General features: G+C 43.3%; 1 protein-coding gene across 2 annotated transcripts in view; it reads right to left on the bottom strand.

Annotated features, from left to right (window-relative positions):
• The window catches only part of Bmper (BMP-binding endothelial regulator), a 248,005-nt gene that overhangs the window by 75,179 nt on the left and 159,888 nt on the right, over positions 1-12,938 (bottom strand). For both annotated transcript variants that reach the window (NM_001135799.1, XM_087560859.1), the window contains 1 exon segment: positions 6,513-6,842. In NM_001135799.1, coding sequence (NP_001129271.1) covers positions 6,513-6,842 — 330 coding nt within the window.

Genomic DNA, 12,938 nt, shown 5'->3' with positions numbered 1-12,938 from the left:
TTTGCATCTTTATACAGCATTGGCTATCACCTGTCAGTGAACAACCCTAGCCACTGCCTAAACTCTTAATTGACTTTCAATCTCGCCACCAATCTTCAATCCTATAAAAAAAAAATCAATAAGTCCCTTTATGTGGACAGTTTAGAACTTATCAATTATATGATGTTTCCTTTTGTATTATCTTCTGTAGTTAGAGTCTGACCTCCACAGATAACTAATCTCACCACAGTATTCTAGTGTTTATTACTTTTAATTTTTCTGAAAATAGTTGGGTTTGTCCAAATTGTGTCTTTGCTTATGTAATAATGACTATAACTCCAAAATATGAAGAAATAAGCATTAAACCTTTAATGTGATTTTTCCATCTCTTTATCCAAATATTCTGCTACATAATTATTTCTTTAAATATCAAGGGAAGGGGTTGGGGACTTAGCTCAGTGGTAGAGCGCTTGCCTAGCAAGCTCAAGGCCCTGGGTTCGGTCCCCAGCTCCGGAAAAAAAGAAAAGAAAAAAATTATCAAGGGAAATTTTCTAAACTGCTTGCTATAATGAGAATTTTTAAAACTACATATGTAAGCTATGACTATGAATTCTCCAGAAGACAACACTCGGATCCATGAAAGCATTCACTCCTGTCATGTGCAGTGACTCCTGAGACACAGACCACTGCTGATAGACATTTCCTGGAGGTGAATGGGTGGAAGCCTGTTTACTTTTATGTCTCCATTCCTAGAATGAACATAGGCTTCAGCCTCTGAAGAGATACTGGAAACTCCCAGGATGTGGGCAAATTTCCTCTTGTCTATCTACTATCACCCCAGTGCTTCTTTCTTACCGAAACAAACAAACAAGAAATAAAAAACAACAAGCAAACACTCAAAACCAGTCTTTGCTCTGGAGGAAAGAGCGCACTCTTGTTTAGATGAACTGAGTAAAGTGTTGGAAAATTTGTATAGAAACCTGGAACTTTTACCAGAAATGCTAGGCTAGGTTTTGAGGAACATCACTAATTAATAATGCACTAACTGGTGAAGTTCTATCACATGTGGAGAGTCAGGCATACCACAGATAAGTCTGAATAGACAGTTGGGAAAGAGAGACTCCCTCAGATCCACTTTGATGTTGAAGGTGAAGCTACTGTCCTCAAGAGAAAGGCGAATTCTATGTGAAAAGCCTTTGAATGTTCAACCTAAAGAAAGTGACTAATTTTTTGTAGTTTTCTGTCCTATACATACATTGATGCCATTTTACCTGACTAACTTCTGTCAGGGCCTAAGCTCCAAGGCGACTGACTAAGAACCACAGTGGTGTGAACTTCAGAAGCCTCTATAACACGTTTATGTGGACGTCTGCCCTGGACATCTTCATTCTTGTCACTGTTTGCTAAGAGCAGTATCCTCAGAGACCTTCTAAACAGAGCAATCTCTGTTCCCTCCCGTTTCTCCCATTCATGGGTTTTGGGGATCCTAATAAAGGTAATCTTTCATTTTCCCTGTTCTGAGCACCTGGAAAGAAGAAAAGAGTCTTTCGGCCTAAAATCCATTGTCTTCATTCCTGAGTTAGGCAGATGAGCAAATACTCAGAGTTCGGAGATGAGATGAGGATGGGTCTGAGAAAAGGAAGGAAAAAGGAAGGAAGGATAAAGGAAGGAAGGACAAAAAGGAAAAGAAGGAAAGGATAGTAGCTACTTGGGTAGGTAGCGTGAAAGAGAATTGGCCTTGTTGGGATATGAAATTTCCCCAAGATATTGGAGTAAGTAAGAGGACATGAGTAAGACATACAGAGGACAGATTGAAGCTAGAAGTACTTTGCTTTGAAAATGTCTACAAAGGGGAAAAGGGCTAGCCAAATGGCTGCCCTATGAGAAAGCCACATAGCTACCATGAGATAGTTACTTTATGGTGAGCTATTGGTAAAATTAACCAGTGGCCCAAAACTGGGATTCTCAAGAAATAAGCAGGAAAATCATATAAGGAAACCACTCTGTACTAAATAGAAGGAACAGAGTGCTCTAAATCCAAGGCAAATGATTAAAATGGTTTTGGTTTTGGTTTTGTTTTTGTTGTTGTTTACTTGAAAGAAGAGGATAAGTTCAAAGAAGCAATTTAATAGCTTGGAAAAGAAAGGATAAAAGGAAGCCATAGGAAAAGTGTTCTGGAAGAAATCTGGAACAATGTTGGCACCAAGTAAGGAGAGAAGGGACACAGGGCTGGGATACCCATACCATGCCTTGCATGAAGTCTTGTGTGACACATGGTGTCAACTTTGAGAGCTTTCATATAACACCATGTCCACTTCTGTATACATCACCATCTAGCGGACTGCTTGGCTCATAGTACAGACTCAGTACATAAAGGGATCACCCCTGTGAGGCTGATGCATTAAATCTGTAAAGTCAACTAAATTCTGTTTCATGCTGGTTAAGACACTGAAATAACTGTTTGTGAAAGAAGGCAAACCCACTATCAAATGACTTGTCATATGTTCTCCAAGGTGCAGAAGAAACCTGACCTCCCAAGCCTGTACCCAGGCAGTTACTCAGCAAGAGAAACAAGGGGAGAAAATCAGTTCCATACCAAGTCCAACTGTTAGAGTACAATTCCAAAGATTTTCCACTTTGCAAAATTTTCCAAACTGCAAATCTCCTTCTTAGACAGCAGGCAAACACTGTTCTTCCAAGTACCACAAACAGTGAAGAATTTATACCCAAGAGGGGGGGTCCAATGTCATCACTGACAATGGTAAAATCACTCTGAACCTTTGGGCAGCTTAGTCCTGCAAACTCAGTGGTGGAGAATAAGCTATCACTGTGTTCTCTCTGTGCGGGGCCTGGAGTCTGCACATGCCTGGAGACATGCAGACCCACTCTGCTTTCAGTAAATTCTACTCAAATTTCTTGACATCTCATTCATAAAACATGGTCCCCAAAGTGCCCACCCTTCTTTGTCACAAGCACATTGAGACCTTCAGTGATGCGTGCCAAGCTTCATACTGGAGGGAAATGAATTTTCTACTACCGATGTCTTTGTGAATTTTATGTCGTCATTTATATCTGTGTTTGTGCAGCTTTGTTTGCCTCTTATGAGAGCAGAAGCCTTAGGAGGTAGAGTTATGACGGGTCCGGTTGCTATGGAAGGAATGGCTCTTCTAGATGGTCTCTGCAATGGATATCTCAAGCGGAAAACATCATGAAAGGGCTTAAGAGGCGAAAGAAGGTCCTTTCTGCAGCTGGGATGAGTTTCCCTGCATGAGAAATTGAGCAGGAATAGCTAGTTAGCTGTCAGCGCGCTACAGCTGAAGCACATGCCACATCTGGGCCCATGTGCACCAGCCACATTCCACTTTAGGAAGGGCCTTCGAGTTTCCCTTTCTCACCAAGGAGTATTTCCCCAATCTGCTTTTGGTATTGTTTTGCTTCTGGTTATCGATGCTTTTGCAAGATGTAAAGCCTGGATATATTCCATATTGATAAATAGAACTAAACGATTTTTTTCTGTAACTTTTAGTAAGAGAAAGACAAAATCGCGGTGGCTGAGACAATTTTAAACAGACAGGTGTTTTGTTCAATGTTAGTGCATTTGCTATGATGTGTCCCATCAGTCCTGTGTGCTACTGAAGACAGCGATTCTGTGCCCTAATAATTTAGGTTCACATTCCACACAGTAGCTACCTCCCACTGCTTCAGGTGCCTACAGCGTCCATGAGCATGTTAGAAGACTCTGATGGGACAGGGTGTGGAAGGGCACACTTATAATCCCATCTTTCAGGGGTCTGAATGGAGAAGACTTCGAGTTCCAGGGTCCCAGAGTGAGACCCACATGATAGAAGGAGAGAACCGGCTCTTACAAATTACCCTTGACTGCTACTGTACACCGTGACCCATGTGCCTGCCCAAGATACATTCTGAGTTCAACAAATGTACATCTGCACAAAAACCTAATTAAAAGCATGTTCCTTGTGTATGCACCTTCAGGCAGACCCAATGAGGCAAACTGAGAGCAGAGAGAAAGTCCCCATTTAGAATATTGGCTAAGAACTAAGGACAGGGTGGTTGGTGAGGGAGTGTGGTGCTAAGACGCTCCTAGGGTAAGCCACTGTTTTGAAGATCCTTTCATCTCTCTAACTCACGAAAGAAAACAGGAAAGACAAACTCTCAAAGGACATGCCATGACTGTTGTTTGAAATAGACAATCAATAGGTGATAAAAATGAAACTACCTCTAAGGGAAATTTCAAACTGAGAGGGCTAGACCAGCGTGGAAAGACTATTGTCTGGCAAGCCAGTCATTTCATGCAGAGCAAAGTGCAGAGTGAGTCCAGCACTCAGGGGACCAGACAGCTTCTCTAGGAAGCAAACTTGTGGGATGCGTGTACCACGGAGAACTGTCCAGCTGAGGTTAGGGGTGCCAAACAAATTCCTTGCACCGTGGAAAGAAAGATGGAAAAAGAAAAGAAATTGGAAGATTGAGCTCAAGGTCCCGAGTAATAAAATTCACTAATCTGATTATGGTATTTATGAGCTATCATTTTTTTTTAGCAGCCCCGTCTCTTTGCTCATTTTTACAACATGGAATCGTACAAAGAACATACTTGTTCCATAGCGTTTTGCCAGCCGTACACGGAACAGTGTTGAACCTCCTAGGCTGCTAGTAATCTTCCAGGGCTTCCTTGAGAGCTGGGCTGTGGCTGACTAATAATTTCCATATCAGTACGATCCATTGTGTCTTGCTGGCTCGCAAACAGATAGGCAGGATGCTTTTAATTACTTCTGTGTAATAACAGCCCATTTTGGACCCACTTTACAGGGAGACCGGGGATGGTGGTTCCTTTACAGAAAAGAGCTGAAATCTTGGTTTTAAGGTGCTGCGTCATGTGTCATTTGGATAAAAGGACAATTGTCTGAATTTTCTGAGTAGGGCCTAAGCATCCTGGTTGGGTAAGTAGGGGACTTTGCACCTGAGAGGTGACGGGAAATCTTTGCTGAATGTCCCTATACATTAACCCTTCGTACCGTCTCACTGAAATGATGCCTCTGTAGCTTAAACCTCCCAGACCCCACCCTGGCCTCTGGCCCTGCTTAGTTGAGGTGCCATGCTATAGGCTTAAATCAATTTATCAAAATACTTATTTGGCTTGAATTGTAACAATTGCCAAAGGTTCTGAAGCAACAGGGGAAAACTAAAACCACTAAATAAACTAAACTCAATCAATGCATTTAAGTTATTAAATTCTCATCAAAGAGGCAGTGAAAAAAAAATGCACTGATTCTTTTAAGGACTGTGCTCAATGAACTAGAGTTTACCAGGGGAACTCGCAGTGTAATATCCAGCGACTGTGGTGCATTAGCCAAAGGTGTGTGCCAGGAACCACACGGATATTAGTGCAAGTGAACTGAACTGATTCTCTGAGAAAGATAAAGAACTCATAGACTTTGCTTCTGAAACGTTCCTCTGAGATAATAACTAACACGCCAGGATTTGTCCGTGTAGACTACTGGCATCTGAGAACAGCTTGCTCTTGTAGTAGACATGCGCAGCACTGTAGGCCGGGGCTAGTGTGAAACATGGCCTCAGAGACCATTTCTGTACTTCCAGTTGGAGGATACGCTCTCAAAGTCAGCCTCGCAAGTCTCCTAGAGCAGAAATAATGTCCTTGACTCTCAGCTAGAAGAACATCTTCCACCAGTATTAGAGTAATCACACTGCTAATCACATGTGGCTCCTGACCCCATAGACTGTCTGCATGCCCACACAAGGTCACATGTGGCTCCTGTCCCCCTACTCTATGCCTATTCTATGCCTACACAAGGTTGCTGAATTCTTCCCAGTGAATGACCAAAGGAAATCAGGCATTCCCCAGAAGAACTGATATAAGCCTTTTGTTGTGCTTTTAGGTTTCAAAGGTGCCAGGAACTGAACGTAGGGCCTCACATAGGCTAGGTAAGCACTCCAACATAAGACCGTGTCTCTATCTCTCTGTTTACTGTTTCTCTTGACCTCATGACTCTCTTGCCTTCGTAGCAGGCCTGTGCCATCCGGCTGGCTTCCCTCTCTCTTTTGAACAGCCAACTGGTCCAAAGCTGTTTATTTCTGAGGATCCTTCCATCCCCTTTGAACACTTACTACCAAGGAAACCCTCCTTCTCCCAGATGTGAAACTGCACATGGCTGGCTGATCTAAGAGACACTTGACAGTTCCAAGCTGGACATTAGTGCCCTAAAATAGCAACAAAGCTGGACAGAGGTTACTCGGAGGGTACTACTGTTATTTTTAGAATGAGAATGGAAAGGTTCTGGATATCCAAAAAAATGTAAAACTAGTGTGGCTGGTGTCCAGAAGCAAGGCTCTGCATGGTACAAATGTCCATTGTTAGTCCATAGCCTCATCTGTCTCCTAGATGAACAGCAGACAAGACCACTTCACCTGTGCAGAGAGGAAGCACTTTCCAAGAAGGTGCTGCTGTTGCATTAGTGAGGAGAATAAAGGTCAAAGGGAGGTCACAAAAGAAGCCCTACCTGCCCTGGTAGTCACTTTCAAAAGGTAGCCATCCAGGTCAATGTGGAAGTGAGGCGTGTGGCAGGGCAGCGCAATGCGAGAGCCATTCCAGCGCACCGTGAGGTGCTGCTGCAGGCTGACCGTGCTCTCACCCAGCACCAACTCCACAGATTTGGTCCAGGAGAAGGAGCGGGTCCTCCGGGCATCGTTCTTCACCAGCACCTGAAAGGGTGAGGCAGGGGAGGAGCAGTCTTTTGTCAGAACATACTGACACGTTCCCTGGAAGTTAAATGTCCGTCCATCAAAAGTGTTGTAGTGAGGATCTCCGAATACTGTGCACACACCAGGCTCTGTGAATGAGAGAGACCAAAGGAGGGTCACAACCAAGGCAAAGGTGGAGAGAAACCAGAAATCCCTGAAGTTAAGCTGAGAGAGCACCTAGCAGGTAAGGGACTTGGGTAGGAGTCACTAAAGTAATGGAGGTTTGAGATGAGATGAGTGTTATAAACCATTTTACTTGTTCTAATTACAATCTCCCTACTGTGTTCGCATTTAGAGATGATTCCTAACATCCTGGAATTCTGAGAACTTCTCTATTCTGTAGCCTGGCATGCTTCCACGGGGAAAGGAATTGCAATAAGGACAACTCCATAACCCACATCAACAAGAAATAAAGAGCAGAGGTAAAACTGTACCTCATGAAAGTATTCCTGTTATATTTCTTAATTTTAGATTTTATTTATTTGTGTGTGTGTGTGCACTGTGTGTGTACATATGTTTGTGTGTGTGTTTGTGTGTGCATGCAGTGTATCTGAAGAGGTAAGAAGAGGCTGTTGGGTACCCTGGAGCTCAAGAGAGAGCAGGTTGTACAAGTCGCCCAATGCTTGTGCTGGGAACTGATTCTGGGTCCCCTAAAGAAGTAGTAAATGTTCTTAAATGCTGAACTATTTCCTCAGCTCCATGGATATATTTTGACGCACATTCCAAAATCCAATGTTAACTAAAAAAGTAAATTGGACAATTCTTTAGTACATTTAGTCCAGTAGACACGCCACTCTGAAACACCATTAATTCATATTTATGGAAGCGAACTAAAGTTTATTGTTCTGAGGCACCTCTGAGGCTTTGTAGAAGCTTAAATAATTTTAAAAATATAAAACTTGGTATTGATTTGCTTTCAGTGGAAGGGTTTGTTATCTATTTCTGACAAAGCATGAACCATAAGGAAATTTATTCACAGAAATTGACCCGAATAATGAAAAACGGCTGGGCATATGCTTGTGGTCCAGTACCCAGGAAGCTTAGGTAAGAAGGTGGCAAGTTAGAGGCCACCCTTGGCTACACAGTAAGACTTCATCTCAAACAAAAACAATATGAGCAAGGGCAGAGAAATTCCAGTCATCACCAGAACAATAATCAATAAAGAAAAAAACAGGGCAAAAGCCCCCATCCAGGATATAAGGTTGACTTGGTTTGCCAAGGACCAGCTGAGGTCCTTGAACTTTCAGGGCTGAATGAGGTGGCCCAGACTGTGTGGGGTCAGAACTGAGTCCAGAGAACAGCCAGGCTGGAGAGAGTGATGGTATCCTTGGCAATTCTCTCTCTATCCCCTCAGTGTACGGGGAACAACGTGGGTCTAGGGTATGACTTGCTGCTCGTCCCGTGGTAAGCCATACAAATCACACACATTTGGTACTTATTAAAATAATTGTTGTATCTGTCCTTTTGTCCAACTTTGTCAGAGACAAATATGAGAGTTTTTGAAATATAGAATCATTTCAATGAACAGTTACGTTCAAGAATATGTATAAGACACCATACCTATTTTGTGAATGGAAGAAGCGGCTAGGTTTGGCAGTGCATTTGAATTCAATAACCATTCCTAATTATTTTTTATATTTCTTTTGTCCCTTTACTTGTGACCCCAATCTTGCCACTGTTACACATTGGGTGTGCCCCTCTATCCTAACTCCCTCATCTAATCTCTCCCGGTTGACTTCTCCACAGTGCATTTTTCCAGTCTTTCTGCCTGGGATGGATTCAGAACCTGCCTTCACATACTGTTCCTCGCTCTCTGACTAATGGGAGCTATCGACAGCATACAAATATTGCATTTTAGTCGACAACGTGAAGGCACTGTGTACCCTAGGAGAACAAGAGTTCAGGGTTAGTAGCCTACCCCACCCTGAGCACCAAATGCAAGTTTATTTCTTTGTTTCTAAGATTCTTGATCCCACTCAGCAAGTTAGCACAGAGCCAACTAAAGCTCAAGGCGGAAAGAGATGTCCTCAGCTTAGAAAACCCAGACCACCATCACACTGTCACAGAGGATGACATTCTGCTCCTATGCCTGTCCTCTCAGCTGTGAACAGGCTTTCCACATCTGGCGTCACATCTTCTTGTGACCGTTTAACTGGCCCAGTAACAACTGTGGCTTTTCTTGATGTCCTGACCATAGTTGCAATGAAGTGTTTGTTCATTGATCAGAACATTGAGAGTTAATGTTTGCCCAAAGCTCGCACCTTATGGTAGCCCTCTTCTGCATGCCTACTAGCAATGGATGCATCATCAGGAAGTTGACAGGTTCTCCCTGAGCATTAGACAAGCAGCTAAGCATGTCCCGATAGACACATAACAGAGACTTTCATCTAACCATTGGAAACGTTTCTGAGTGACTCTTATGATTAAGGAAATGCTTCTATCTCGGTAAGTGAAAAACCAGCAACCTGAATATGTTCTTTGTTTCTAGGATAATCTTAGCTATTTTACACACACACACACACACACACACACACACACACACACACACACACCCCAAACAATCTTTACTTCTTGATGGGACCACAAATGAACCTTCTTTTTCTTCCATGTGTTTTTCTAGTTTTGTTATGTCTCCGTCTTCCTCTGCCTTTAGTAAGGAAGGGTAGGTACTCACAGAGAAAGCCAATCATGTGACAAAGCAAATCCTGAAAGACGTAACAGAAACTGAACTGCCCTGATCTGGCCTCAGGAAGCCTGAGTGTGCTCTTGGCTGGATGAGAAGCAGTGAAGGATATCCAGAAGAGACCCAGAAAATGGAAATTGTGTGTGAACGGGGCTGTCAGGAGAGATATTTTTCAAAAGTCTTTAATTTGTGGGAGAGAAGAGTTTGGAAGTTGGTATGATTTTTCTGTGTGACTACAGTATTGAGTCAGCCAACAAAATCTCAGGACTCTGAGGAGGCTTGAGAGTTATGTGTTACACGTGGGGACATGAGCATCATGAGCTGAAGTCATTGTGAAATTTTGGCCCCTTTTTCTGGCACCCAAAGGTCCTCATGCCAGATCCCAGAGGAGCTGGAGAACATGTGTGTTGTAGAGTCTCTGAGAGTAAGAACATCAGCACTGCAGAAACCTGCCTGCCTGGGAAGGAGGCGCCCAGATAATACTCTGGGAACCAAAGTGAGCAGTGGATCCTCCCAGCTACTTTCAGGAGAGCCAGTGAAATGCACTGCTGTCCAAGATATCCAGATGTCTGGTCACACCATTCCGGAGAACTTGGCTTGATGGTTAGGGGGATGAAGAGGGAGATGTGGAAACATGTTTGCGTGTGCCTAAGGCCAGAGCGAAGAGAGGGATTTGCCAGTTTCTCTCCCTGCACACTGTCTGTCAGTCTTGAAGTCAAATCTTCGGATCTCAGTTTTTCTTTTTGTCTTATTTTCAACAGATGCAAATAAATGCATATGTCTAGAGAAAAATAGATCAGAAGTTTGAAAACTCAAATATTAGAACTGGCTCTTGTGGTTTTGGGGGTTTTGGTTTTTGTTTCTTGCTTAGGCAACGGGACTACATGTGGTACTTTCTTTTCTATGATGATACTATTTACACTTTCTGGTGTAGTGTCAGAAAGGAATGTTGGCTTTAAAATCTAAAATTCCTCCATTTACAATATCACATTACCATCACAGCTGAGGTCGCTGCCTCTCAGCACACGGGGCCAATGCTTGTCTCTTATCTGCCTCAGATTTTTTTATTTTGCCCTGGGTTTACCTATTTGAATGATCTCCAGGAGCAGTGATCACTCTCAAAACATCTGTCAAAGACAAAATAAAAACTATAGAATCCCAGGCCACAGAGACAAAACTGAGAGAAACGGGTAGACTCCAGTCTAGCCCTTTCCCTCAAACAACAAAACAGTACAGAAAAGTGCAAGAAAGAAGCAAAAGCCTCTTCATATTTCTGCCACCAAGAGATATGCCTGGTCTACAGTTCAGGGCGTGTGTGTGTGTGTGTGTGTGTGTGTGTGTGTGTGTGTGTGTGTGTGTTTATTTTAACAGCGTTAAGACGATCCTGAACGTGAAATTTTACTTCCTAGATTTCACGTAGCGTGTCATAAGATCTCCACAGTCACTCCAGTATGTTTTCCTTTGAAAACCCAGAAGAGAATTTTCAGTCTCAGCCCATTACTGCTTCAGAGAGGGAGGGCTCTCCGGCTGCCGCATGGATCAACACCTTTCTGGAGTGGCGTCCTAACCACAGGGCACAACACACATCAACATGGCTTTAAACCTTTCTCAGCACAAACTTGAGGGAAACAGGTCCCTGGGGACTCTGGGTCACTGAGTCATGCTGAGCTCTCGGGACCTTAGCAGGGTGAGAGCTGTTCCATGCCAAGTCTTAGGTAAGAAGCAGGAAAGGCTGGGATTAGAAATACTGCCCGAGACATGAGGCAGCTGCTGTTTGCCGAGGTGACTTCTGACACTGATAGTCTGGTTACAAAGCAGGCCCTGGGTGTCCTCTACATTCGGCAGCTCTGGCTTTGCACAAGGTGCCATTGACAGCTGTTAGCCTGCAAGGCATGTGAGAGGGAACAGATGCTCCACCAGGTGGCAGCTGGATACCTGGAAGCATTTACATTCCCTCTAACTTTAACTAAGGGGAGGCACAGGGGACAGTGTATAACCCATCAGAGACAGCAACGGGTCTGCATTAGAAAGGAAAAAGCCCAAGTCTTTTGAAAAGTTACATAGGAATTTTGTCTGGTGGTAATTGGTTTTCCCTTCTTTCCAGCACTGCACATCCTCACCAATGGACTCCCTAACTTCAAAAATCAAATCTGATTTTGATTTCAAAAATCAAATCAAAACTGATTTCAGATACCAAGCCACAGCTACCATTCTAGGACCTACCTAATATAGCCTAATGCTTCCCACCTTCCACCTGGGCTCAGCTTGTCCTACCAAAGACCTCACAGTTCATACACATGTGCATGCATGCATGTGTGTATGCACACATGAACCTGCATACATGCATATCTTTACACAAGCAGAAATTCACACATGCATACATACATACATACATACATACATACATACATACATACATAAACACACAGTACACATGTACAAACACAAACACACACATACAGGGAGAGAGAGAGAGAGAGAGAAAGCACGTTTTCTGGCTTCAATTCCATCTCATCCACTAACATCCCCAATATCTACCTCAGCCACTGCCATTTCTTTCTTTTAAATCAAAGAGCAAAACAGAGCCTCTATATGAACCGAGATTATGCTGACTGGCTGGTCCTGTTCTGTCTCTGGGTCCCCAGTGCTTGGTCATAGGGACAGCTTTTGACCCACGCTTTGCAGATCCAACTCAGCTTCTCAAGGTTATGGGGTATTGACTGATCCATCTCCCTGACAATGTGAGTGGTTATTTTTTTACCCCACCCAATGGTTATAAGGTATTTATAACTCCTAAGTCTGGCCTTGAACTCCTTACATACACATTTCATATCTACTTCTCAGTGCCCAGAACGCCCACTGCCATACTGAGCCTCTAGTGTATATACATGTATGCATACATTAGCTGTATTACAGTAATGCATGGCATACGACCTATCAAGTATCAACCAATATCTGCTGAAAATGGGTTAATTAAACAATATACTTGGCTAAAAAGAGGTGGCCGACACTGTGTTTACTAAAATAAATACTAGTGACAGCACATGGCAGGCAGACATCAGAAGTTTAATTAATTAAATAAGTTATTTATGAAACCATTAAGAACAAATGCACTCTCAGGAAGAACAGAAAAGGGAAAGAATTATAGTTGGTGCTGAAACAATCACCCGGGGATCCCTGGCTGTTGGTCTAGTGCTCACTCGTGAACAGCAACTCCTCTCCCTTTGCAAACCCAGTTTCTTCAGCTGAATGGACATGTTCCCCACTGAGAAGCATTTTCAGAACCACAAAACTGATTCAGAATCACACACATAGGGTAAGAGAGCTTAATTCTATTCCTGCATTGACCAAGTATGACAGGCCGATCCGATCCTCAAAGAACACCACCCCCCCCCCCCCCAATACCTGTGTATGTGGTATTGGATGACTAAAGCAAAGGTGACTTGCAATTCTCTTCCTGGCCAGGAAGGCAGGAACTTGGCATAGCTCATTTGCATAAGAA

Source organism: Rattus norvegicus, chromosome 8 (assembly GCF_021556685.1).
Source record: "Rattus norvegicus strain SHRSP/BbbUtx chromosome 8, alternate assembly SHRSP_T2T, whole genome shotgun sequence".
NCBI lineage: Eukaryota > Metazoa > Chordata > Mammalia > Rodentia > Muridae > Rattus > Rattus norvegicus.
This window is presented reverse-complemented; position numbering and strand designations above follow the sequence as displayed.